At 45.3% G+C, this 27,848-nt stretch overlaps 1 protein-coding gene across 1 annotated transcript in view; it reads left to right on the top strand.

The window, feature by feature from the left end:
* NID1 (nidogen 1) overlaps positions 1 to 26,518 on the top strand; it is an 88,342-nt gene extending 61,824 nt beyond the window's left edge. The window contains exons 13-20 of the mRNA XM_032136852.2: positions 8,589 to 8,816; positions 11,420 to 11,592; positions 16,887 to 17,013; positions 20,587 to 20,758; positions 21,704 to 21,861; positions 22,412 to 22,535; positions 23,248 to 23,360; positions 24,369 to 26,518. Coding sequence (XP_031992743.1) covers positions 8,589 to 8,816; positions 11,420 to 11,592; positions 16,887 to 17,013; positions 20,587 to 20,758; positions 21,704 to 21,861; positions 22,412 to 22,535; positions 23,248 to 23,360; positions 24,369 to 24,490 — 1,217 coding nt within the window. The 3' untranslated portion in view covers positions 24,491 to 26,518. The remainder of the gene's footprint in view (positions 1 to 8,588; positions 8,817 to 11,419; positions 11,593 to 16,886; positions 17,014 to 20,586; positions 20,759 to 21,703; positions 21,862 to 22,411; positions 22,536 to 23,247; positions 23,361 to 24,368) is intronic.
* Positions 26,519 to 27,848: the final 1,330 nt, after the last annotated feature.

Below are 27,848 nucleotides of genomic sequence, written 5' to 3'. Positions count from 1 at the left end.
AGCCTGATTTATTGTCTTTAATGTCAGCCAAGCCCTTGACCAAGGCAGGTGTGGTGCTCTTCCTCTCTATCCCATAGCAGCCTGTCCAGACCACTGCCAGCCGCTTCTCCCACTGTGCCACTGACCAGGGTCCTCATCTTTTGCACTAGCCTGTACAATCAAGGACTCTCCTATTTAGCCCTTGCAGGGCGCTTGGCTGATGGCAGCTTTCACTAAATGCTTGTAACACTAGTGAGTAAGTGCTTCACGTGTCCATGGGGCTCTTGACCTGAAGAGTATGATGACTGCAGTGATTTTAAAAGCCTGCAGTGGTAGAATTTCGGGAGAGGAAGGCAGCCAGGAGCCAAGAGCTGCTCCAGGAAACAGGTGTGATGAAACTCAACAATGCAGTTTCACACCGCGACAGAAGAGACTGCACACAGAGGAGTGCGAGCTCTCTTCCATGCTCATTACGACCTTTCTGTTTTCCCTTCTTTGTCTGCCTTTTCCTAACTGCGAGTTCAGTGCCCCTCCCTGGTCATTCGTCTTCCTCTCCAGCCCTGTGAGAATGGGGTTAAATGTTGGGAAGGGACATGAAGAGAGTTCATAAGCAAAGAAAGCTGTCATCACCATTATTGTTATTGCTATCACTATTATTAGTAGTGTTGTTCTTAGTAGCCCCTAGGAACATGAGGATGAAGACCATGTCAGATGGACATTGCCCCCTTGACTTGTAAATTCCCCTTCTTGGAGATTTGGCAGTCTTGCTTGGACTAACAAGTGTCTATTTGGCAGTGAATGAGATGGGGCTATAAGCCAGCAAAATCTCAAAGCCAGGCTGGGAGCAGTGGCTCATGCCTGTAATCCCAGCACTTTGGGAGGCCAAGGTGGGTGAATCACAAGGTCAGGAGTTTGAGACCAGCCTGGCCAACATGGTGAAACCCCGTCTTTACTAAAAATACAGAAAATTAGCTGGGCGCAGTGGCAGGCATCTGTAATCCCAGCTACTCGGGAGGCTGAGGCAGGAGAATCACTTGAACCCGGGAGGCGGAGGTTGCAGTGAGCCGAGATTGCACCACTTCACTCCAGGCCGGGCGACAGTGAGATTCTGTCTTAAAAATAAAAAATAAAAAATAAATCTCAAAGCCAGCAGAGACCAGGGACTGTTCACTGCACCCGAGTGACCTTGTCCAGAGATGTGTGTCCTGGATGCTCAGAACCCGTGTAGGCCCTGGGAGTAGCTGCCCCTGCAGTGGGGCGCGGACTCTGTGCAGGAAGATGCTGAATAAACAGCACCTTCCCAAACAAGTTCCATTCTGAGTAGCCCATGGGTTCTCCCGTGGTTGCATGTCATCTCTTCCCAGAGAGTCTTGACATCTGTGAGCACCTCCCCTCTCTCCACCCTATTGAGTATATGAGAGGCTACAATGGTCATTTATTTGAATGAACACAGAGAAACCAATTTAATCAAGCAAGGGAATGGAATGCAAATCCAAGGTCAAGAATGTACTTTCTTCTTAGTTCTCCTTTTTGTAAACCAAAAAGTATCTGAGACAGGTCTCAATCAATTTAACAATTTATTTTGCCCAGGTTAAGGACATGCCTGTGACACAGCCTCAGGAGGTCCTGATGTCATGTGCCCAGGGTGGTCAGGCTACAGCTTGGTTTTATAGATCTTAGGGAGACATAAGACATCAATCGATACAGGTAAGATGTATGTTGGTTTGGTCCAGAAAGGTGGGACAACTGGGAGCCGAGTGTAGGAGGGAGAGCTTCCAGGTCATAGGCAGATTCAAAGATTTTCTGATTGTCAATTGGTTGAGTTATTATCTGAAAACCTGGAACCGATAGAAAGGAATTTCTGGGTTATGATAAGGGCTTGTGGAGACCAAGGTTTAATCATGCAGATGAAGCCTCCAAGTAGCCGGCTTCAGAAAGAACAGATTGTAGATGTTTCTTGTCAGACTTAAAGAGTCTGTTCTGTCAAGTTTTGTTGTTGTTGTTGTTGTTGTTGTTTTAATTGAGATAGAGTCTCGCTCTGTTGCCCAGGTTGGAGTGCAGTGGTGCAATCTCAGCTCAGTGCAACCTCCATCCCCTGGGTTTAAGCGATTCTCGTGCCTCAGCCTCCCAAGTAGCTAGGATTACAGGCGCCCGTCACCACGCCCAGCTAATTTTTGTATTTTTAGTAGAGATGGGGTCTCACCATGTTGGCCAGGCTGGTCTCAAACTCCTGACCTCAAGTGATCCACCCACCTCGGCCTCCCAAAGTGCTGGGATTACAGGTGAGAGCCACAGCGCCCGGCCTGTTCTTTCAGTCTTGAGATCCACGTTGATGTTAATGGTAATGAGACATGGCCAACCCTCCCCTTCCTCTCATGGCCTGAAGTAGTTTCATAGGTTTACTTTGGAATGCCCTTGGCTGAGAGGGGGGGTCCATTCCGATGGTTGGGGGACTTGGAATTTTAGTTTTGGTTTACACTCTGTTTCATTTTCCTCTCATTCTCTTTGTCCCCCAACCTTGAGAAAAGTCACTCCAGACTTTCTGCCATTCCTCAGATGAGTATCAGGTCTTGAATGCTTTCTTCCCTAGCAGCTTGAACAAGATGAGTAACAAGACGATTGTCTGAGTCATCAACTTATCAACCAGAAACAAGCTCAGGAAATGAGTCTTTAGCATCCCCACTACCCCCACCCCATCCACCAGGCCTTTCATGGAAAAAGTTTCCCATGGGGGCCTGGGAGACTCAGCAGGGGTCTCTCCCTAGAGCCCCTGGGCTGCTCCCACTGTCTGCTGGCCCAGGGAGTCCACTGAGATCACAGCTTTTTATAAACACACTTGAGATTCTGTTTCCTGAGTACAGTTGAGGTTCCCCCTACTTTTTACAAGTTCAGGATACAGTACTTCAAAGTTCCACTGTAAATTCTAGATCCCTTGAGATTTTGTGTGCTGGCCAAATACTTTGTTAACACAACTCTGTCGGGCACATAAAGTGGAACAACCCTTACTGCCTGAAAAGTTTTATTTGGTTGACAGCACAGAGAATACCAGTTTTGTTTTCTAACTGGAAAAGCACCACCATATGCAGATGTGATTGGTAGGAAAATGGGTCTGTGGATGCACAGGTAATTTTGGTGAATGTGCTAAGGTGATGTGTGCACATTGCTGTTGTCATAACAGGTTCAATGTGAGGGAGTCGTCTAAGCACTGGCAATGTGGACGCCAGATGCCAGACTGGAAAGGCGGGGCTAGACCAGAAACCCAAAGACCTAGGTTCTCATTAGAACCGAGCCACCAACCAGTGCTGTGGCCTGAAGGAGTCTCAACTTCTCTGAGTTTCAGTTTCCTCATTTGGTGTAAAAACTGCAGTTACGTATCGTGTAGGATTGCAATGAGAATCAAATGAAATATATCTGTGTATGGAAACAGCTTATATGAAAACTCTAAAACCCTAGCCAACATAAAATTTTGTGGAAGTAAACACGTTTTACATTCAAGAGTGAACAAAACCAGATGTTTTTTTTTTTTTTTTTGAGACGGAGTTTTGCTCTTGTCGCCCAGGCCAGAGTGCAATGGCACGATCTCGGCTCGCTGCAACCTCTGCCTCCCGGGTTCAAACGATTCTCCAGCCTCAGCCTCCCGCGTAGCTGGGATTACAGGTGCCCACCACCATACCCAGTTAATTTTTGTACTTTTAGTACAGAACGGGGTTTCTCCATGTTGGCCAGGCTGGTCTCAAACTCCTGACCTCAGGTGATCCACCCGCCTCAGCCTCCCAAAGTGCTGGGATTACAGGTGTGAGCCACCACGCCCAGCTAGACATTTTTTATTCTAACCAGATGGCTTGCTTGTATCTTGGTTTGGTGCTTCCTACTTCAAATGTTTTGTTTTGTTTTTTATATTAATTAGCCTCTGGGACAAAAGAAAAGCATGCATGGTTTTCTCTTGCTGGGTTCAACAAATACTTTTCTGGCATGCTAACTGCTTCTCACCAAGGGTGCAACCATGTTAAGCAAGCCAACGTGAGAACTGGCAACACAGACAAAGGTACTTCAAATATCCACTGGCAACACACTTGTGGAATGTCACCATGTCTGCCTTGCGGGGATCCAGTCGCAAATGAACATCTGGGTGCAGAGCTCAAAATGTCTCTGTGTGCCTTGTCTCGTCACCTCCCACTGACTCCTCAGACAGTCCTATGAGATCTGTTATTACTGCCATCCCTGTTCCACTGCTGCAGGAGGCACAGCTTAATCTGTATCATTGACACGTGCAAGGTGACACCAGAAGTAATGGAACTGAGGCCAGGCGTGGTAGCTCATACCTGTAATCCCAGCACTTTGGGAGGCCAAGGCGGGTGGATCACCTGAGGTCAGGAGTTCGAGACCAGCCTGGCCAACATAGTGAAACCCCGTCTCTACCAAAAAAATTCAAAATTAGCCAGACATGGTGGTGGGCACCTGTAGTCTCAGCTACTTGGGAGGCTGAGACAGGAGAATTGCTTGAACCCAGGAGGCAGAGATTGCAGTCAGCTGAGATCAGGCCACTTCACTCCAGCCTGTGGAAGACAAAGTGAGACTCTGACTTAAAAAAAAAAAAAAAAAAAGTAATGGAACTGAGAATCAAAAACATTCCCAGGTGCAAAATTCTGAGAAATATATAATATTCTAGTCTATGTGATTACAGTATATTTTTATTATTAACATCTTAGTATATATTAATTAATGTACACATATGTAAACATATATACAAATAAGTATATATTTCCCCTTAACATAACTAGTAATGCCCTAGAGCGGGCGTTGGCAACTACAGTCCCCATAGGCCAAATCTGGCCCACTGTTTGTTTTTGTAAATAAAGTTTTATGGGGAAAGCCACACTCATTCATTGATGTATGAAACCTGATTGCTTTCATGCTACAACCACAGAGTTGCATAGCTGTGACAGAGACCTCATGGCCCACAAAGCTGAAAATACTTATTCTTCCTCTTAACAGGAAAAGTCAGTTGAGCCCTACCCTAGACCTATTCAAGCACAATCTTCTACTCATCAAAAAAAAGCACAGAGGAGGCCAGGCATGGTGGCTCATGCCTACAGTCCCAGCACTTTGGGAGGCTGAGGTGGGCGGATCACCTGAAGTCAGGAGTTCAAGACCAGCCTGACCAACATGGGGAAACCCCATCTCTACTAAAAATACAAAATTAGCTGGGCATGGTGGCAAGCATCTGTAATCCCAGCTACTCAGGAGGCTGAGGTAGGAGAATCGCTTGAACCCGGGAGGCAGAGTTTGCAGTGAGCCGAGATTGCGCCACTGCACTCCAGCCTGGGCAACAAGAGCAAAACTCCATCTCAAAAAAAAAAAAAAAGCACAGAAGACTGAGGCAGGAAGATGACTTGAGTCCAGGAGTTGGAGGCCAGCCTGGGCAACATAGCAAGACCCTGCCACTTAAAAAAATACATAAAGTGGCCAAGTGTGGTGGCTCACACCTGTAATCCCAGTACTTTGGGAGGTCAAGATGGATGGATCACTTGAGCTCAGTAGTTCGAGACCAGTCTGGGCAACCTAGTGAGACCCCATCTCTACTAAAAATACAAAAAAATTAGCCAAATGTGGTGATGCATGCCTGTAGTTCCACCTACTCAGGAGGCTGAGGTGGGAGGATTGCTCGAGCCTGGGAGGTGAAGGTTTCAATGAGCTGAGATTGCACCACTGCACTCCAGCCTGGGTGACAGAGTGAAATCCTGTCTCAAAAAAAAAAAAAAAAAAAAATACATGGAGTGAAAATGGACAGAATTAAAAAGAGAAATACAAATTATATATTTTTTAAAAAGCACCTAGGCATTCCTTGGCTCTCCAGGCCTTGTGGACGATCTCTTCTGTGTAGCTGCTGTCTCCTGGGCTCCTCTGTCAAGGCAGCCACTCACTGAATTGTAAATGTGTGTTCAGTTGTTGGCTTCCCTCCAGACTGTAAGCTCCCTGAGGGCAGGTGCTATGGGTTATTCCTGTGTGCATCCCCCAGCACAGTCAAGTAGGTACTTCTTGTTTTTTTGGGTTTTCGTTTTTTTTTTGGTGGGGTGGGGGACAGGGTCTTGCTCTGGCACCCAGACTGGAGTGTAGTGGCGTGAACATGGCTCACTGCAGCCTCAAACTCCTGGGCTCTAGAGATCCTCCTGCCCCACCCTCCCAGGTAGCTGGGACCACCGGTGCATGCCACCACAGCCAGCTATGTTTTTTATTTTTTGTAGAGATGGGTCTTGCTGTGTTGCCCAGGCTGTTCTTGAACTCCTGGGCTCAAGTGATCCTCCCTCCTTGGCCTCCCAAAGTGCTGGAATTACAGATGTGAGCCACTGTGCCTGACGGAGTAGATGCTTCTTGACTAAATGTTAAGGAGATTTTTGTCAGGGAGATAGAGGTATGGTGTGGGCAAGCCCAGATCACTCTGGGAGCTCACAGAGGGGATTGGACTCAGCCTTGGGGAGCTGAACAGGCTTCCTGAAGGGAGTTAGGTGCCTAAGCTGATTTCTGAAGGATTAACCAGACAGGGAGAAGGAGAGTCACAAGAAGAATAGCATGTGGAAAGGCCTGGGAGGGAGAGGCAACAAGACACGGATGAAGTATAGCTCTTAGCAGACAGTGACGTGGAGAATAGGTACCTCCTGCCAGTGTCTGGACATTGCTTTGGGTGGTCGATACTGCAGAGGCTACAACTCTGGACTGGTGACTGAACTCTAACCAGTGTGGAACCCACTACAGCTTGGAAGTTGTTTATTCCAGGCCATAGCTGCTTGTTAGCAATTCCACAGCTTTAGAAGTACAGCTGTCCCTCAGTATCCACGGGGCATTGGTTCCTGAAGATACCAATCCGCAGGTACTCAAGTCCCTGATATAAAATGGTGTAGTATTTGCATATAACCTATGCACACCCTCCCATGGACTTTAAATCATCACTAGATCACTTATAATACCTAGTACAATGTGAACGCCATGTAAGAAGTTGTTATATTGTGTTGTTTAGGAAATGATGACAAAAAAGAAATCTGTTCATGTTCAGTACAAACACAACCGTCCTTTTTATTTTTCCAAATATTTTCAATCTGTGGTTGGTTGAATCCACAGATGTTGAACCCGTGGATATGGAGTGTTCACTGTATTTCCCTGTCTTAAGATCTGAGTTGTACAGTTTAGAGGTCAATTTCCATGCCAAAAAGCAGGACATAAATAAAGGAAAACATACAAATGTTGGAAAATGCACTTGGTGGTATCTGGTCCCTGAAATCTTTGGCCTTGACTTGTTGGTTATCAAGAAGCTTGAGATGCCAGCACGGCCAACATGGTGAAACCCCGTCTCTACTAAAAATATAAAAATCAGCCAGATGTGGTGGTGCTTGCCTGTAATCCCAGCTATGCGGGAGCCTAGGGCAGGAGACTCGCTTGAACCTGGGAGGCATAGTTTGCAGTGAGTCGAGATCATGCAACTGTACTCCAGCCTGGGCAACAGGGCGACACTCCGTCTCAAAAAAAAAGAAAAAAAAAAAAAGAAGCTTGAGATGATAAAAATGACTCATTTAGAAAAAAACGAACAAAAAAATTTCTTAAAATAAAACCCAGTGATGTTCATCAATGGATAAGCAAAATATGATCTGTCCCTACAATGCAATATTATTCAGCCACGAATATGAAGCAGGTTCTAATACATGCTACCACTTGGATAAAGCTTGAGAACATTCTGCTAAGTGAAAGACGCCAGACACAAATGTCACATGTTGTATGATTCTGTGTATACGAAATATCCAGGATAGGTAGGTCTGCAGAGACAGACTGCAGATTGATGGTTGCCAGGGGCTGGGAAGAAGGGGGAAACGGGGATCAACTGCTTAATGCATATGGGCTTCCTTTTGGGGTGATGAAAATGTTTCAGAACTAGGTAGAGGTTGGTAGTTACTTAGCATGGTGAATGCACTAAATACCATTGAATTGTTTACTTAAAAATGGTTCACTCGGCGGGGCACAGTGGCTCATGCCTGTAATCCGAGCAGTTTGGGAGGCTGAGGTGGGTGGATCACATGAGGCCAGGAGTTCCAGACCAGCCTGGCCAACATGGTGAAACCCTGTCTCTACTAAAAATACAAAATTAGCTGGGTATGGTGGTGTGCGCCTGTAATCCCAGCTACTCTGGAGGCTGAGGCAGGAGAATCACTTGAACCCGGGAGGCAGAGGTTGCAGTGAGCTGAGATGGTGCCACTGCACTCCAGCCTGAGCAACAGGAGCGAAACACCATCTCAAAAAAGCAAAAAAAAAGGTTCACTTTATGTTCTATCAGTTTGCTTCAATTCTTTTTGCCTCAATTTTTAAAAAGTGTTTTAAAAGGAACTACCTAGGAGCAAAAAGGAGATGTAAATATCATTTTCTTGACATTAAACCTATTCAATAATAATGATGTTTCTGCATTTTGAATAACTGATGAAACAAAACCCAGTGATACACAGGCAGCCCTCGTGGTTCTGAGCGAGCTGTGGGGACTCCTGCAGCCCCGCCAGGGAGCACTGACGGATGACGCACCTGATGGATGACGCACCTGACAGCTTTCTTGTTGCTTGTTTCTCTGATAGAGGTGGAGAAAACCCGGTGCCAGCACGAGCGAGAACACATTCTCGGGGCGGCAGGGGCGGCAGACCCACAGCGACCCATTCCTCCGGGGCTGTTCGTTCCTGAGTGCGATGCGCACGGGCACTACGCGCCCACCCAGTGCCACGGCAGCACCGGCTACTGCTGGTGCGTGGATCGCGACGGCCGCGAGGTGGAGGGCACCAGGACCAGGCCCGGGATGACGCCCCCGTGTAAGTGGGTGCAGGCCGTGCTTGGGCGTGTGCCTGAGAAGGACCTCGGGTGACCGGAATTGCTGAACACGCACTTGGCTCTTCTGCTGGCCTTAAAGCTTGAACTGTTCCACTGGCTCCAGCCCCACCCCTCCCTGCGGCACTCCTCTTCCCTCTCACTTACCCTGCTCCTGCCCATGCTTCTTCTCTTCCTCACCGTCTCTGTTCTCTTACCCTCTTCTTTCTCTTTCCCCACCCAACACACATACGTGTAGGGTGTAAATACCCAGTGGGGCCTGCCACAGCAGTACCCTTAATGGTAGCAGAGCGGCTGTGTGTGCTCTGGGCCTCCCAGAAGAACCCTCTGCTGAGGGAGGCGTGGAGGTGGAATGCTCCCGCACTGGGACATGGCAGGGATGGTGGGGACCAACCTGAACCCTTCCCCAGGGCTCTGTGTCCTAGGCAGTAGGACCTTGCAACCCTTGCCTCCTTCAATCGTGCCCTGGGGACTTTAGTTACTTGGGTTGATTTTCCAATCCAAGGAGCAAACAGCCACAGAGCTTTCTGCATGAGCTGGCTCTAAGACCATCACCGGAGGCAGTGGGAAGCTGCTGTCCTAGGGGCCAGGGGCCCTGTGTGAGGCCCAGCCTGGTGGCTGTGTGACTCTGGACAGACACCTTCCCCAGCCTCAGCGTCCTCAGTCTCAACCTAAACATGAGGCAAAATAATCCCAAGAGTGATTCCAGCTCTAAAATTCTGCTTCTGTTGCAAATGTAGAAATTGGTTATTGTCACAAATTACCAAAAGCGAATATAATGAATCTTTGAATCTCCACTCCCAATTTAGCTAATAATCATAGATTGATCTCCTATCAAATATTTCCCCAAAGCTGCTAAGAAACAGTAAAATAATTACTCAGAAATTTCACTCATTCACGCAGCCAACATTCACTGAGGGGCCAATGCTGTAGTGGGTGCTAGGATATCCAGAGGAAAGTCACGGTGCTGGGCCCCCAAGAAGCGGAAAGGACAGTGAATAAACAGGAACAGTGTAGGGAGATGAGCTTTAGGAGAAGCAGACAGCAACCAGGAGCCGAAGAGGAATCCTGGCTTGTGTGGGGCGGTAGGCTCATGGGTGAGGCTTTCCAGAAGCAACACCATGTGAGCCACGTTTCTAAGCCTGCGTATTGGTCGTGAGGGCAACGAGGAGCCTGGGGTAGGTTTGGAGCAGGCGCCCATGTGAAGCAGGGTTTAGTTTTAGAATATCACTGGCTCGGTGGGTAGAAGCTGAGAGGCAGGCTTGACAGTCCCTGGCGGGGGGAGGTGAAGGCTGTTGCACTACTTATGATGAATCCAGGTGAGAAACGGATGGATTTCAGAGATATGAAAGAGGTTAACCAGATTGGTTTATGTCACCGATTGGGTGTAATAGGCAAGATAGACAAGAGAAAGTGACCTTGGAGACAACCTTGGCCAGCTCTCACTGTAGAGAGCAGGAGACCGGGCCCTGGAAGATGCATGCCCTGTGCACACAGCCAGTGAGTGGGCGGGGCCAGGACAGGGCTCAGGTCTCCAGACACCCGATCAGCCCTCTTAGCCCTCCTTACTCTGCAGCACAGCTGTGTGTCCCTCCTGGGACATTGTCTTATCAAGTGAATCAAGGAGCCGGGCCAGAGGTTGAGGTCAGCAGATGGGAAGGCAAGCCTGATTCGGAGGGAAAAGGAGCCCCTGGCCATGATTTTGTTCTTGGAAGCCCATAAATGTCATGTTCTTGCTTGTCAGGCCCCAGGCTCTCCCATCCCTGTGGCACGGGACAGAGTGCACCGTATGGGGCAACTCATTCTGATAGGCTCCTCCAGCATGAAAAAGCTCAATAGCTTGCACTAGAACCTGGCTCCCTGTGGGCAGGGCATTCAGGGATGCTGTTTTCGCTGTTGTGCTGCCGCGGGTGCTGCTGGTGCTGCTCTTATTTGGTTCCTTCCTCTAGCGCCAGTGCCCACAGCACAGCATGACTAGCCAAAGCTTTTCTATTAAGAGGGAGGCCGGCCGGGCACAGTGGCTCACACCTGTAATCCCAGCACGTTGGGAGACCTAGGTGGGCAGATCACTTGAGGTCAGGAGTTCGAGACCAGCCTGGCCAACATGGTGAAACCCCGTCTCTACTAAAAATACAAAAATTAACTAGCTATGGTGGTGCGTGCCTGTAATCCCAGCTACTCAGGAGGCTGAGGCACAAGAATCGCTTGAACCAGGCAGGCAGAGGTTGCAGTGAGCCAAGATCGCACCACCGCACTCCAGCCTGGGTGACAGAGCAAGACTCTATCTCAAAAAAAAAAAAAAAAAAAAAAAAAAGAGGGAGGCCAAGCCATTTTGTTTTCACATGACCTTTAATGTTATATATTACCTTCTTCATCAGTGCCCTTTGATTGACTGAGGGCTTTCTACTTCTGGTGCTTTCAACTATAAAATGGGCATTGTGTGGCTGTGGCAGTTTGTGGTGCCATGAAGGTGATGTGACCTGATGTGTGGGTGTGTGTATGTGTGTGCATGTGTGTGGGTGTGTGTATGCATCTGTGCGTTCCTGGTGCACATGGGCCTCACTCACTGACCCCTTCTGCCATGCAGGTCTGAGTACAGTGGCTCCCCCGATTCACCAAGGACCCGCAGTGCCTACCGCCGTGATCCCCTTGCCCCCCGGGACCCATTTACTCTTTGCCCAGACTGGGAAGATTGAGCGCCTGCCCCTGGAGGGAAATACCATGAGGAAGACAGAAGCGAAGGCTTTCCTTCATGTCCCGGTGAGTGCTGGCTGATTGTACCTGGTGACAGCTCCTGCTTCAGTGACCTGGAGAAACAAGCAGGATGAGGTCAGACCAGAACCCCAGCCTCAACCCCTGGAACCATGGGTGCTCATTCCACGTGGCCCTGGGTGACCATCTCTAGATGGGGCCACTGTATTGCTGAGCTGCTTGTGATCTTCCCATTCCCCTGCCAAATTCATAGTGATTCATCTTTCAGCAGCTGCTCAATTTAAAAGCCTCATATCTGCCCTGACGTAACAACAAGCATTGGAGTTTTTAGAGGCTTTCAAAGCTTCAAAGATGCATTTTGTGATTTAGGGACTTCTTTTCCCATTAGATAGCGGTTGGGCAATTCAGAAAAGCCTTTCTGTTTTATCTGATCCTGACCCCTGCCAAGAAACCAAACCTGAGACCTGCAGGCTTCCACTATAAGGCTGAGTCAGAGTTGCTGGAGCAGTGGGAGGGGCTGTGAGGGTCCCATGAGGAGTGAGGGAGAGGGAGGGTCTGAGATCATTTGCTCTTGCAAAAGAAAGTCCACCAGAAAGCCCTATCATTCCTCACTGGGGGCACAAAGTCTGCTTGAAAATTCTTGGTAAAGCTGCTACTTGGGCCATCTTGTCTGCCACAGGCCCAGCTTTCAGTTTTTCTTATCTTCCTCCTTTCTCTACCCATTGTGTTTTCTTCTTTTTCTATTTACTCTTCCTGAATTGATCTCCATTTCATAGATGCCACACACACAGCCACATCCCTTCTTTGGGACCAGGGAGGAAACATCAGCAAAAAAGTATCCAAAATCAAAATACTTTTCAAAAGCCTCTGGCAAAGAAGTCTTTATGAGATTCATGTCCTTTTCCTGCACAAAGCCCTCAAATCGGCTCCCTCTTCACTCAGAATAAAATCCGGTCCTTCGCATGGCCCTCAAAGCCCTACAGGATCTGGCCTCTGGCTCCCTCTCCCACCCTGTTCCCTACCACTGTCACCTCACTTACCGGCTTCAACCCTCTGGCCCTCTGGCTGGTCCTTGAACACACCAGGCACATTTATGTCTCAGGGCCTTTGCACTTGCAGTTTCCCCTGCCTGACAATTGCACAGTTCACTGCCTCACTTCGTGCAAATTTCTGCCAAAACATCATCTCTCAGAGAGGCGTGTCTTGATCCCCCCCATCCAGACAGCAGCCACCACTGCTCTCTAGCTCTTTATGCTGCTTTGTATTTCATCAGAGCTCTTGGCACTATGTGATGCATTAAATACCCATATTTGTGTTGTGTATCGGACATGTATCTTCCTATTAAAATAGCAGCACCACAAGACAGGAACTGTTCATTTCTTTCATGGAGGTATTGGTTTCATGTGGTATTTCTAGACCCAAAACTGCTTGGCATATAGGAAGCACTCAAAAAAATATTTGCCGAACAAATGCATGCATGATCGTGGTATTCATCTATTGCCTTGCTGAAAATGTAAACCCCTTGAAGATCATCTGTGTCATTTCCATCTCCAGCACATGCTTTCAGGTAATAGGAATGGGTTAAGTTCCCTGTGAAAGACATTCTTTCCCAGGACCAAGGGGAGAGGCTAAATGTTATGTGAGGCAATAAAAAGCAGATAATTTACAGCCTGGGCAACATGGAGAAACCCCATCTCTACTAAAAATACAAAAATTATTTGGGCATGGTGGTGCATGCCTGTAATCCCAGCTACTTGGGAGGCTGAGGCACAAGAATTGCTTGAACCTGGGAGGAAAAGTTTGCAGTGAGCTGAGATCCTGGGCGACAGAACGAGACTCTTGTCTCAAAAAAAAAGCAGATAATTTAAGTGGGCTAGGTGGTGGAAGGGGGAATGCTGAAACAACAGGATAAACATTCATCGTCTTTTAAAAAAACTGTTGAAAGTGGTATTAAGTATATAAACAATGTTATGCAACTATCACCTCCATTCATCTCCAGAACTTTTTCATCATCCCAAACTGAAGCTATTAAATAATACCTCCCCATTCTCCCACCACTCATGTCCTAGCCCCTGGCAGCCACCATTCTACTTACTGCCCTTATACTTTTGACTTTCCTAGGTACCTCCTAGAAGCAGAATCATACAGTATTTGTCATTTGTGTCTGGCATATTTCACTTAGCATAATGTCCTCAGGTTCATCCGTATTGTAGCATGTGTCATAATTTCCTTCTTTCTTAAGGCTGAAATCTCATTGTATGGATCTGCCATATTTTGTTTATTTATTCATCTATCAGCAATTGCTTCCACCTTCTGGCTTTTGCAAATAATGCTGCTATGAACACGGGTATACAAATATCTGTTCGAGTCCCTGCTTTAACTTATTTTCGATACATATACCAAAGTGGAATTGCCGGATCATACAGTATTCTATATTTAATTTAAATTCCTCTATTTCCTTACCAAAACTTGTTGGCTGTTTTTGTTTTTAATGATAGTCGTAACAGGTGTGAAGTGGTTTTGATTTGCATTTTCCTAATAATTTATAACATTGAACATCTTTTCACGTACTTATTGACCACTTGTGTATCTTCTTTGGAGAAATGTCTACTTAAATCCTTTTGCCTATTTTTTGATCGGTTCTTTCATTGTTGTTGAGTTGTGGGAATTCTTTATATATTCTGGATATTAACTCTTTAAAAGATACATGATTCACAATATTTTCTCCCATTCCATGGGTTGTCTTTTCACTCTCTTGATTGTGTCCTATGACGCACAGAAATTTTTAATTTTGATGTAGTCCAATTTACCTTTTTTTTCTTTTGTTGCCTGTGCTTTTGTTACCATATCCAATAAATTGTTGCCAAATCCAATGTCATGAGGCTTTCCCCCTGGTTTTCTTCTAAGAGTTTTATAAGTTTGCTCTTACATTTAGGTCTTTGATTCATTTGAGTTAATTTTTGTATGTGGTGTGAGGTAAGGGTCACTGTCCTTTTTGACTTGACCCCTTGAGGAGGAAGTATGTGCTCATCCTCCTGATTTTCCCAGTAAAAGATCATCCTGGTCCACCACTTCCTTGGTCCTGAGACCCTCCCTCCTGAATCCTTCTCTGGCTTCGTAATGCCTAGTACTGTGTCCATGACCAAGCACCCACTCCCAGGGTTTCTTGTAACTGAACAATTCAGTGTTTCAATAGTTTCCAGGCTATTGACAGAATCTAACCTCACCACATGCTGAGATCATACAGCCCAGCAGCTTCTCCCTGAGCCTCTCATGGGCATCTAAAGAAAGGAACTCCTCACTGTCTGACCAAGGGAAAAGTTTGTGCTTCTGTTTCGTTTTTAAGTTTTTATTTTGAAGTAATCAGAGCCACAGGAAGTTGGAAAGGTATACAGAGAGGTCCTGTGTACCTGTCACCCGGTTTCTCCCAAAGGCTAAATTTTACGTAAGTATGAATGCCTATAGTTTTAAAATATTTTAATTTGCAAAAGATCTCGACAAGGCTTTGCCAAATCAACCTATGGGCAGATGGCTTGTTTTGAGGTGGTTGCTTTAGATAAGTTAAGTAACTCAGTTCTTTCTAGGTTGGAGTTTTGTCTAAATATCACCATAGTTCGTCATACATAATGAGCACCTAATAAATACTCATTAATGAGTTACTGGCGTGTAATTGATTTGCCTCTTCTGAGGAGGGGCTGGCTTACTCAGAGCTAAATCTCAGTGGCTTTTCAAACCGAACTATAGCCCAGTAGATTTTCGTGAAACTCAAATCACATGTAAAACATTACTCAACTTTGCCTCCTCCGGTCCTTTTCTGTCTCACTTTTGTAAGAACCAATGTGTGGAAAAGGACTCTGGGTGTGTTTGCTGAAGGAAATGTTTTCTTTCCTTAATGCCATGGAGGGCCAGAGAAGTTGATGAGCATGTTTGCTGAAGGAAATGTTCTCTTTCCTTAGTACCATGGAAGGCCAGAGAAGTTGATAAGCATGGGATGCTGTGAAGGCGGTACCCACAGTTGGGGCCTGAGCATTTGGTTGTGATGGTTTAAGAGAGTGAATATCTTAAAAGTGCACAGCGTTGTCTGGGTGCACTGGCTTACGTCTGTAATCTCAGGACTTTGGGAGGCCCAGGCAGCTGGATCAGTTGAGCTCAGGAGTTCGAGACCAGCCTGGGCAACATAGTGAGACCCTGTCTCTACAAAAAATAGAAAAATTAACTAGGTGTGCTGGCACATGTTTGTAGTCCCAGCTACAATTTAATGTAGTCCCAGCTACAATTTAAATGTAATTGTTTACATTTAACCTTATTTATCCCTTCATTTATTTGGGTCTTTTATAGTTTCATGCTGCAATGTTTTATAGCATTCAGTGTGGAATCTGGCATATTTAAAAATGTTTATCCTTATATATTTTCTGTTTTTTTGATGCTGTCACAATTATTAAGGTTTATTTTCTATATTTTGCTAGTATATAGAAAAATAATTTTATATTGACTTTGTATCTTGTACCCTTGCTAGATTCACTTTTGGTTATAGTAGTTTTATAGATTCCCCATGACTTTCTACATAAATAACCATATTATCTTAGAATAGAGTAATTTTACTTCTTCAATATGTATGCCTTTTATTTCTTTTTCTTTATCACCTTCAAGTAGGCAAAGATTTCTTAGTATTCAAAAAGCATTAGCCATAAAAGGAAAAAATAATAAATTAGACTTACTAAACATTAAAAGCTTTTGCTCTTCCAAACACTATTAAGAAAATGAAAGGGCAAACTACATACTGAGAAGAAACAATAGGTGGGTGCAGTGGCTGGTGCTGGTAATCCCAGCACTTTGGGAGGTTGTGTCAGATGGCTTGCTTGAGCCAGGAGTTTGAGACCAGAGTGGGCAAGACAGTGAGACCCTGTTGCTACAAAAAAATTTAAGAAATTAGCTAGGCATGGTGGCACATGCCTGTAGTCCCAGCTACTCGAGAGTCTGAGGGCGAGGATGACTTGAGTTCAGGAGGTTGAGGCTGAAGTGAGCAGTAATCACGCCACTACACTCCAGCCCGGGCAACAGAGACCCTGTCTCAAAAAATACATATTTATGCATATATACATACACACACATACACACACACAAATTCCTACACATATAGATGTGCGTATATACGTATATGACAAGAGCTTTATCTGAAATATACAAACAACTCCTACGACTCAATAATAATAATTTTTAAATGAACAAAACACTTGACACTTCATTACAGAAGATATCCAAATGCCTGTAGGCACGCAAAAAGATTCTCACTATCGGATGCTTGTAGATGGACCATTCTAACCACTGGTCTTCACTTCCAGGCTAAAGTCATCATTGGACTGGCCTTTGACTGTGTGGACAAGATGGTTTACTGGACGGACATCACTGAGCCTTCCATTGGGAGAGCTAGTCTACATGGCGGAGAGCCAACCACCATCATTAGACAAGGTAAGCAAGCAAATATCATTTTTCCTTTCTGGTTTTGCTTCTAGCAGCCAAAGTGTCCACGTATGCCAGAGAAGAACAGCAAATGAAGCCAAGCTTTCACAAACATTTCTCAGTCTTTTGTTGCATTACTATGATAAAGTGCGTGAGGTTTAGGCACAATCTACTTTTTTTTTTTTTTTTGAGTCAGAGTCTCACTCTGTCGCCCAGGCTGCAGTGCAGTGGCGCTATCTCGGCTCACTGAAAGCTCTGCCTCCTGGGTTCATGCCATTCTCCTGCCTCAGCCTCCCGAGTAGCTGGGACTACAAGCGCCTGCCATCATGCCTGGCTAATTTTTTGTATTTTTAGTAGAGACGGGGTTTCACCGTGTTAGCCAGGATGGTCTCCATCTCCTGACCTCGTGATCCGCCCGCCTCGGCCTCTCAAAGTGCTGGGAGCCACCGTGCCCGGCAGGCACAATCCACTTTTCAGTGTTCAACCTCAATTCCTCAATTGAGGAAATTCCTCATTAAGGATGCCAATTTCAACCAACGACTCTGTGCATTGTTTTTCATGCCTCCGTTCAACAAATGAAGACTATTTTACATGGGTATGATTTATCTAGTTCAAAGACCATTACAACAAAAATCCAAAGGCCTCTAAAAATTCCACTGTGCTGAAATGGTCAAGTATTACATGTTGCTTAATTCAGGGACTCATCAACTGACTTGGGAATATTTTTGCTCATATGGCATTGTCATGCTGATGATATTTGTTCTGTGGAGTCATCTTGCATTCTTTGCAAAATATTCACATCAAAGATACATCTTTAAAATAGAGCAGCCTCATTTTGTATTTCTTTTTACTTGGCACTGAATGTAGCTTTTTCTATTTTCAATGGAATGTTTCCCTCACAATTGATATTCTAGAAGATTTCCTGCGCCTGTGGAACAACTCCCGAAGCGTTTTTTCCCTTCTTTGTTGCCTTCAGTAGAGATGATGCAGCAGGAATGAAGCTGAGGTTAAATTAACTATGTCTGGCTTTGGACATAGACCCTGAATCCTTTTCTGGAAGCCAGTAGGCTATTTAAATCATGTCTTCCAGTTTTCATGCTTTGGTTTAGTGGAAAACAGTTTGAAAATGCCTATCTCTGTGTGTTAAAAATGTTATTGTTATTATCTACGATTTCATTTTAAAACCCAGTGGAAGAGGGGAATAGGTCATTGTTTGCTATTTCCTGTTGCTTTTGGAGCTCATAACCATCCAAGAACGCTGTAAGCACAGTAAGAAGCATTCCAAGCAAAAGCCTCGTTACTGTGAAAACACAGAATTAAACCAAAATATGATCTTTGTAGAAGAAAGATCACTGGGAATAATTTTCTTTTTTTGTTTTAAGAGAGAAAGAAGCTTCCAGTTATCTCCTTAGCATGGTACAGGTTGGTCCTTCCCTAGTGAGTGACAGTGACAGTTAGGTATCATTTTCTTTTCTTCCTTATTTCATAACAGCCCAGATCCCAGGCTTTTCTTTCTTTCCTTAAGTTACAGTCCCAACCAAGTATCTTTAAAAAGTATTTGAGGTAAGCAGTAAGGAATACTTCTTCCTCGGACTGCACATTGAAGGATAAGATTTTCCAGACCCTTCCCTTGGAAGAGTAGCTCATAAAGAAGTATTTTGGGCTGAGGGAGAGGAGGGTTGGTTGCTCTTGGGTTTGAGATTGGGACCAGGGCTGGTTCTAAGGAGACGATATGCATGGAGCTCATGGAGCTTCCTCAAGGTGCCTCGCAAAGACACTCTCACACAGCAGCCTGTATCCTCTGTTTTCTTTGCGTGTATCTGAGTGGCTCTTGTCTCTCACACAGGATGTGCTCACGCCAAATATACTCCAGAATGACTTATTCTGGCTCTATCTGAAAGCCAGAAGGGACCTTTGGAGGTCAGTCTCACTGTCCCTGTTCATCTAGGGACATGGGAAATATTTTAATATTTTATAAATCTCTACTTTGGGTTTAGATAATAAAGACCTTGTTCAAGTGGGGTTTCTAATTCTCAGTAAACTTCCTCTGGTGGGCTTGCTTTCTGGGGGCTCTGATGTGTCCAGAATCCAAGGTCACCACCATATTAGGGCTCTGGCGAAGGCTAATGCAAAGGGGGCTAAGGGTCTGCGTTGCTTGTATGTTGATAAAAGAACACAGTATTGGAGCCAGATGTGGTGGCTCATGCTTATAATCCCAACACTTTGGGAGGCCAAGGCGGGGGATCACTTGAGGTTAGGAGTTTGAGACCAGCCTGGCCAACATGGTGAAACCCCGTCTCTACTAAAAATACAAAAATTAGCCGGGCATGGTGGTGCGCACCTGTAATCCCAGCTACTCAGGAGGCTGAGGCAAAAGAATCGTTTGAACTCAGGAGGTGGAGGTTTGCAGGGAGCCGAGATGGCACCACTGCACTCCAGCCTGAGCAACAGAATGAGACCCTGTCAAAAAAAAAACAAAAACAAAAAAACACAGTATTGGAATGGTTTCCTCATACCCCAGATCCCTCAGGTAGGGTAGCCCGTTCTCCTTCCTACTTATACTCCAGTCATACTAAATGACCTTCATTCCTTTAATCAGTAGAAGGGAAAGAGTCCTAAGTGATATCAATAAAACACAAATTGTTATTATTAATTTTAAAAAACTATATAATAAAACACCAAATGAAATCTTCAGCTTCCAGTAAAGTTAGGTGGGTGCTGAGGGTTTGCAGTGAAGGTTCATGTTACCCAGTGGCAACTCCTGGCTTGAAAATCCATTGCTATAACCCAGTAAAGACAGGGGTGTGATTTTTAATCACTGACACCCCTTCTTTGTACCCCTTATACTTGTATGAAAGTAATAACAGCTATGCTTTCTTGAAAGTATTATTTCTGTGAAATGACATTTATCCCCCCATAACTAATGAGCAAGATAGAACTATTTTCCATTCCCCATCTTAAGATCTTCCACTGCCTCCCCTCTGCCTAAGTTCTAAGTTCATTAACACGGCCTCCTACCTTCATCTCTGACCACTCCCCCACCCTCATAGTCTCCAGCCACATACAATGACAGCCTGTTCACTTCAAGCCAACGTCCAGCCTTCCTTTATACCTATGTGCCAGTCCTGCTACCTAAAAAGCCCTCATCCAAGATCCTTGTCTGACAAACTGCTATTGGTCCTTCAGATGCCAGCTTCAAGAAATGTCACCTCCCCCAGGAACCCCTCCCTGTTCTCCCCAGGCTGGGGTTCCTCCTCCAGGCTCCCATAGGACCTGGAACTCAGTCTCAACTGTGGTTGGCTGTGGGCTCATGCAAAACTGGGCCTCGGCTTAGTCATTGTTACTGTCCTGGTTCCCAACATGCAGCATGATGGATAGCCACAGAGTGAGTAAATGGCATTTTTGAATTTGTCACTTTGAGTGTTGTTTATCTTATAAACAACAAGCATTTCACATTTCCATTTGGTTTCTTAAAGTGCAGGGATTGGACACCATGTGAAATAACATTGAGTATTCAGAAAAACCTCATCTCACCTGCTTAGAAAACAAAAAAAATTAGAGGAGCTCTGTGTTCCCTTCTAGATCTTGGAAGTCCAGAAGGTATTGCTGTTGATCACCTTGGCCGCAACATCTTCTGGACAGACTCTAACCTGGATCGAATAGAAGTGGCGAAGCTGGACGGCTCGCAGCGCCGGGTGCTCTTTGAGACCGACCTGGTGAATCCCAGAGGCGTTGTAACGGATTCCGTGAGAGGGTATCTTTGTGTAAATATGTGTGTGCATCTCTTTGATTTGCATCTGCCCTTTTAGAGATTCTCAGATGTGAGGCTTTAACTCCAGCATCGCTCTCCTGAAATTAATGAGTACAGGACAAAAGAGTCTACGGTTGGTGACTTGTAGATATCCATGGTACAATGCCGAACATGTATTACAGTGCGGACTTGATACCATGTCCCGCTTTCAAATCTTTTGCTGAGATACGTTACAAGTTGGCATGCTCAGAAATTGGATATTTTCCATATGGCTTCAATGTGGATCAACACTCAGGTTATATCAACTCCAGAAGAGTAGCAGGGAGGCATAAATGGACCCCTGAGGCTGCTTTCTGGGGCAGACCCAGCCTGAATACCCTGGAGTTCCCTTCCTGCGTGTTTCTTCGGCACATCCATGCTTTTCCTTCTTACTGCAAGCTCTGCCTCTTACACAACAGGCTCTTAGCTCCTTGACACTGATTCCTTCCCTTTGAGACCACATCTCCTATTCTGTGGCCACTCAGCCACCTCCTTGAAGGCAGGTGCTTTGACCACAGCCCCTGCCAACAACTGCTTCTTGTCCTAATCTGGTCCCCTGGGTCTGCTGTGCTCTCCTCCATGTGGGCCTCATGCAGGGAATTCCATGTATTTATGCCAATTATAGCGTTTTACTTTGTTTTCTTTTGCTAACAGCTTCATTGAGATATGTCGGTTATGTTAAAGGGAACCAAATTTGTTAGTAACAGAAGCACCAAACTCAAATGAGGAACCAAATCCAAGTGTCTTTGCAAAAGAAAATGTGTTTTATCACCTCTCGATCCTTTCAGGCGTTCTGTTTTCATGTCTGCCAATCACTTCACTGAAATTCTTTTCAAGTGCTTTTCATAAACTTTTTCTCATGCATCCTTATTATTTCTTTTCCTCTTTCCCCCCTTTTTCCTCCTCCAGGAACCTTTACTGGACAGACTGGAACAGAGATAACCCCAAGATTGAAACTTCCTACATGGACGGCACGAACCGGAGGATCCTTGTGCAGGATGACCTGGGCTTGCCCAATGGACTGACCTTCGATGTGTTCTCATCTCAGCTCTGCTGGGTGGATGCAGGTGATGGAAAGCTGGACACTGTCCAAGGCGGGTCTGAATCTCCTAAGTCAGGGGTGGGCAAACTAGGGCCCTGGGGCCAAATCTAACCAGCCACCTGTCTTTATATAACCCAGAATCTATGAGTGGTTTTTACATTTTTAACTGGTACATTAAATATATACGGGTACAAAATTGTATAGATACCTGCATACTGTCCTTGGTTTTGCCTCTTGGCCTGCAAAACCTGAAATAATTTACTATCTGGTGCTTTAAGAAAAAGTTGGCCACCCTCGTCTTGTAAGTGGCACTGCAGAGAGCCTGGAGTCACCCTGATACCAATAAGCAATTTGCAACTTACATTACTCTGCACTGGTTCGTGCCTCCCCAGCAGCAGCAACACAGGAGGAAGAGACAACTTGCCAGGTTTTAAGAGCAAGCCCCATGTGTTCTCTGGGATTTGTCATCGTAATGCTTAATTTCTCCCACTCTTGCCCTCATTACTTTTGTTTTTTTTGCACAAAGGGGCCATTTCTTGCGTGAACAATGAATGACTTCTTTCCACTCCACACAGGCACCAATCGGGCAGAATGCCTGAACCCCAGTCAGCCCAGCAGACGCAAGGTTCTCGAAGGGCTCCAGTATCCTTTCGCTGTGACGAGCTACGGGAAGAATCTGTATTTCACAGACTGGAAGATGTACGTCAGCTGTAGCCATGGGGGCTGCGTGGGCCTGCCCCTCCACCCACTGTCTCTGGGAGGCCAGGCCCTTCCCATCTGGCCTCTTGGCTTGACTTTTGAGCCTCCAGAAATGTCCCCTCTAGAGATGTCTCCTCTCCCTCATCCTTCTGGTTGTTAGGAGCCAAGAGATGAGCACGAAGAAGGAGGGAGGACAAGGCCCCAGGGCACAGGAGGTGCCATTTATCATCCAGATGTTTCTGACTGTGTGGTTTCAAGTCTTTAAACCTGGACTTCCTCAGCACGTCTGTTCTTTCCCCAGGAGCTGGCCCAGGGTCACGTGGCTGGTGGGCTCCATGTCCACTTCGTGTCCCTGCTTCATTATAGTTGTTAAACTGCAATATTCCCACGGCCTCTTCTTGACCACCCCTTCCTGCGAAAGGAGGGATTAAACTAAGAAGACAACTGGCCAGGGGCGTCTGTCTAGAAAGCTCATTTCCTGCCTGGGATTTAGAGTGGGAGGGGAAAGCTAGCTGGTCTTTATCCTTTTGTAAAATGCCAGAGAAATGCAAGCTTGGCCCACCCCAGGAGAAGGAAGGGATGTCTAGGAAGAAGGCCATCATGTCTGTTTATGGCCTCCAGTTTATCCTCAAAATGACAAACAGGCTGCCTTTTAGATACAAGTTCAAGCCATCAGATGTGTTTTCACCTTCTGCCCTTTGGTGCTTTGTAGGAATTCCGTGGTTGCTCTCGATCTTGCAATTTCCAAGGAGACGGATGCTTTCCAACCCCACAAGCAGACCCGGCTGTATGGCATCACCACGGCCCTGTCTCAGTGTCCCCAAGGTAACTTTCCTGTGCTGTCACTGTTGGGGTACTGGGGGCACCTGGAGGCTCAGAGCCCACACTCTGGCTGCTACCCGTATGACCACTAGTAGCCTTGATTATGCCGTAAGAGAGATCCAGTCCTTTGCATCCAGGGTCTTCATTAGCAGGTGAGCCAGTTAAATAAACAGAAAATATTAGGTCATGAAGTCATCAGGATGAGGAAAAGCATTGAGTTTTGGGCTGGGTATAAAAGTATAGGGTCTTCAGGTTCCAAATAGTCAGGTTAGGATATTACAATGTTAGGACCTCTGCTGCTTTAAAAGTCCATCCATTTGGCCTAACAGCAATAACAATAATGAACGATAAGAATTGAACACATACGTGTGGCACTTACTGTGAGCTATGAACTTGACATATATTAACTCACTTAGAGTTCTAAATATTTTGTATTCGTTAGTTCATGTAATCCTCATAGCAACCCTGTGAGGTAGGTACTATTATTATTTCATTTCATAAATAAGCAAACTGAAGCAACTTGCTCCAAGTCACACAGCTCGTAGGGGTGAGTCCAGGCAGCCTGGCCCTGGAGTCTGTGCTATGCTGCCTCTTGAAGGCCTCTCCCCTCACCCACTTTCCTTCTCAGCTTCCCTCATCTTCTCCTGTCAGTGTGAAGCTAGGAGTGCAAGCTACATAAAAAGAACTTTGCACTTTAAAATTCCAATTCCATGTTATAATCAGAGCTGGAGAACTTCCCCTGAGATCTGTTTAATAGCCTTAGTAGAAAATCTGCATAACCCCCAAGTTGGGAATCAGTGTTTGTGTCTGTCTGGTTTAATGCTGATAAAACAAACAATGGATCAGCTCAGCTGACTGCCTAGCACAGTGTCTCCATTCTCCTGAAGCCTTCCTAGCATGGCTTCAAGGAAACTAAAAGGGGGATCACACACAAGAAGGAGCCCACTATCTTAAGTGGCTATGGAGTCAGGTCAGAGAGAGGGCTATTGAACTGATTTCTGCCTTTTCCAGGCCATAACTACTGCTCAGTGAACAATGGCGGCTGCACCCACCTCTGCTTGGCCACCCCAGGGAGCAGGACCTGCCGTTGCCCTGACAACACCTTGGGAGTTGACTGTATTGAACGGAAATGAAGACAAGAGTGCCTTATTTCCTTTCCAAGTATTTCACAGCAACACTCTACTTGAAGCAACTTGGTCCAGATTGAAAAGTGTCCTCTGGCTGAGTGGCCACTAGGCCAAGTCTCAGCCCAGCCTGAGCCCCAACAGCTTTTCCCTCACTGTTCCCCAAAACATGCACCCTGGACTTCTCTAATAGAAAAGTCTCCACCCCTACACAAGGACAGAACCCTCCACCCCTACCCCAACCCTCAGACAGACTTATACACCCCTGAGTGAGGATTACATGCCCATCCCAGTGTCCTAGGACCTTTTCCCAACACTAGCCCCCCAGTGGTGAACAGAACCTCCCAAATTTGAGTTGCACCCTTCCCTGTGGCCTTATGAGCTCAGCCTCACTTTGAGGTACCCACCATCCTGTCAGCTCCTTGACCTATGAGCCAGGGCCTGACTAGGAAAAGTTGGGAGTTAAGGAGGGAATTAGCATTCCTTAATGTTTTGTTTTGGTGCTCTGAATTTCTTCTTTATTATAGTCCTATAGTTTTACTCCTCAGTTCCTCACCATCATTGTCTTGTCTTAGACCCCCATTATAATGTTCATGCTCTGCTTTTTCATCAAAACCTACCCTGTCCTAGAGATCTACGGGCATTTGGTGGATGATAATGAGCAGCCTCTCCCAGATAGAATGTCAATATTTGAGCAGTAGGATATTGGCATTTGTTAGTTAAAGGCTTAAATCAAAAGAATGTCCAATGGTAGGAATTTCAAGGTGTAGGTCAGATATTTGAGAATAGGGGATTGTTTTGATGTGCCTTAAATTATACCAAAGATTACTAATTATTCCTCTTTGCCCAAAATACTTGCATCCAAGGTTCTAGTCTCTGTTGCTGTGCTGGTCTTTAGCCCCACTGCTGGCACCAATGTCCCTCCTTTTCATGGAGACCTATCTGAGGTACAGGATGGGGCTGGCCCCAGATGACGTCCCACCACAGTCCCTCACCTCTGGCCTCCACATGATAGAACCAATTTACACTCAACCATGACCTCACCCCTCCTTGGTTTCTCCCTCGATCTGTGGCCCTTTTTGGATGTATTCTCATCTAACAACACAATCCGGAAAGACTGAATTGAATATTTATACTAATGGTTCATATCCTTTATTGCTCAATGATCTAATTAAAGGGATCATTGCCACATTTCATGTTTATATTTCTACAATTTGTTTAGAAAACATCTCCTGACCATATCAGTAGCTCATGTTATCTTTTTATCAACTGCTTCCCAGAGTCCTAAAACAATAGAAATTTTGGATTGAAAAGTTCAGCACAAGGAGTTTGAGTCAGTAAAGGATGGGATAAAGGAGTTGAGAAGATTCAATGAAAAGTATCACAAAAAAGAGATTGATCAACAAGAGAAATAAAAAAGCCCAAGAGGAAGTGGTAGGGGAAGGAATTTAAGAACAGCAATAAGTAAAACTCTTAAGTAACTCCAAAAAGAAAATGGTACATTTTGCCAAAGACCACTTATACTTGAGAACATGGAAGAAATTGCCTGATACTCTCTTTGGGGAAAAGAGTCTCTCCTCTTTTCCTCAAACCCCAGTACACTCAGCCTCTCCGCCCCACCTTCTCCTGACTTTGTCCTCACTTGCTTCTGCAGTACATTGGAACCTGAATTGAAAGAAAGTCTTCCTTGAATAATTGGAGTTTGTCTTGAGAGGCAAATGTAGCCCCAAGAATCACAAGATTTGAGGACCATGTAGGTCTTTTACATAGCCCAAATCCATAAATTAGTCTCACTTTCTTTTTGTATTTATCGTTTCATATTAAACCCTCTATATCAAATGTTCATCATGATTTTGTATGATTTTTATAACTATTTTATTCATTTTATTAGATTTATCCTAAAATTTTTTAATGGTAAATTCTTAAACTGTGGAAACCACTGAAGGTGCTTATTAACTGTTCTCCCAGATTTGTACAAGTATTGGATGATTCCTTGAGTTTACAGCTGTACAAATAGTGTGGAAAATAAACTCTTTTGTTAAAAAGAAAATCTTCCTCTATCTTTTTTGAATGAAGAGATTTAATGTTGGGAGGCTGATTCACGATAGACAGACAGACAGCCACTTAATAATCTGCAAAACCTGTGGAACCCAGAAACTCTTACCCCAGTATTATGAGAGCTGGTATGTTTCTCAACCACAAAAAAACTTAGGGGTTGTAATTTACCTAAAAATGAGTAGGCTGAGTGCAGTGTCTCACACCTGTAATCCCAACACTTTAGGAGGCCAAGGTGGGTGGATCACTTGAGGGCAGGAGTTTGAGACCAGTTTGGGCAATACAGGGAGAGTCCATCTCTGCAAAACATCAAAAAAAAAAAAAAAAAAAATTAGCTGGGCATGGTGGCACACACCTGTAGTCCCAACTACTCAGGAGGCTGAGGTGGGAGGATTGTTTGAATCTGGGAGGCCAAGGCTGCAGTGAGCTATGATCATGCCACTGCACTCCAACCTGGGCAACAGAGTGAGACCCTATCTCAAAAACTTAAAAAATAAATAAATAAATTATATTATAGATTTTAAGCCACCCTTTTGGATATCGTTTTCATTGAGAAAATATATTCTACAAGCAGGCAACAGAAAAGTTTTCTGATTCAGCTCTGGAGATAAGCTATGTTTTAATTCTCTTTTTACCTCCAGAAGGAAGAAAGATGCTTTCCTGACACTGGCTATGGAGTGAGACCCCTGGTCTGTTCTAAGCTGCCACCAACAGGCAGTGCCACTCATGCTGGCCCCTGGGTGGGATGAGAATGGCCTCTGACTTGGACAGAGTGAAGGGGGCTCAGAAGTTGCAGGAATGAGGTGTCCAGAGCTCAGTTGTTGCAGAGAAGGGAATTGGCACCATCAATGGAGCCAGTATACAGCCTGCCAGTGTGAATTTCTTGAAAGAGACAACTTATATATGTTAGGGCTAAAATTTCCAGTGTTTTATGCTGGCCATAAAATCTGATTACTCAAAGATGATATCATGCTCCATGGTGGAGATAAGAAGCTCCTGGAATCTATCCCTCCATTAAAACAATTGAACTGGCAAGAGCTGTCTGATGCAACTATTTTGGAATTCAGATCTTAGGGAACACTTGCAGCACCCAGGAGAAAGCTTGATGAGGAGGCTGGCAAGTTTTGGTCAATTTCAGCTCTTCACTTACTGGTGACTACCACCCACCTTGATCAGCCCCAGGGCAGTCAGTTGTGGGGACAGCAGCTCAGGTACTTAGTGTGGCTTGCTGGAGCCAGGTTGGACAATAAAGACCCAGTTTTCCAAAAACCAAGGTTGTGGGTTCTGATTACTGATTGTTGCTTTTGATCCT

Source organism: Hylobates moloch, unplaced genomic scaffold, assembly GCF_009828535.3.
Source record: "Hylobates moloch isolate HMO894 unplaced genomic scaffold, HMol_V3 SCAFFOLD_18, whole genome shotgun sequence".
In the NCBI taxonomy this organism is placed as follows: Eukaryota; Metazoa; Chordata; class Mammalia; order Primates; family Hylobatidae; genus Hylobates; species Hylobates moloch.
The sequence above is the reverse complement of the archived record's forward strand: the minus strand, read 5'-3'. Positions and strand labels throughout refer to the sequence as shown.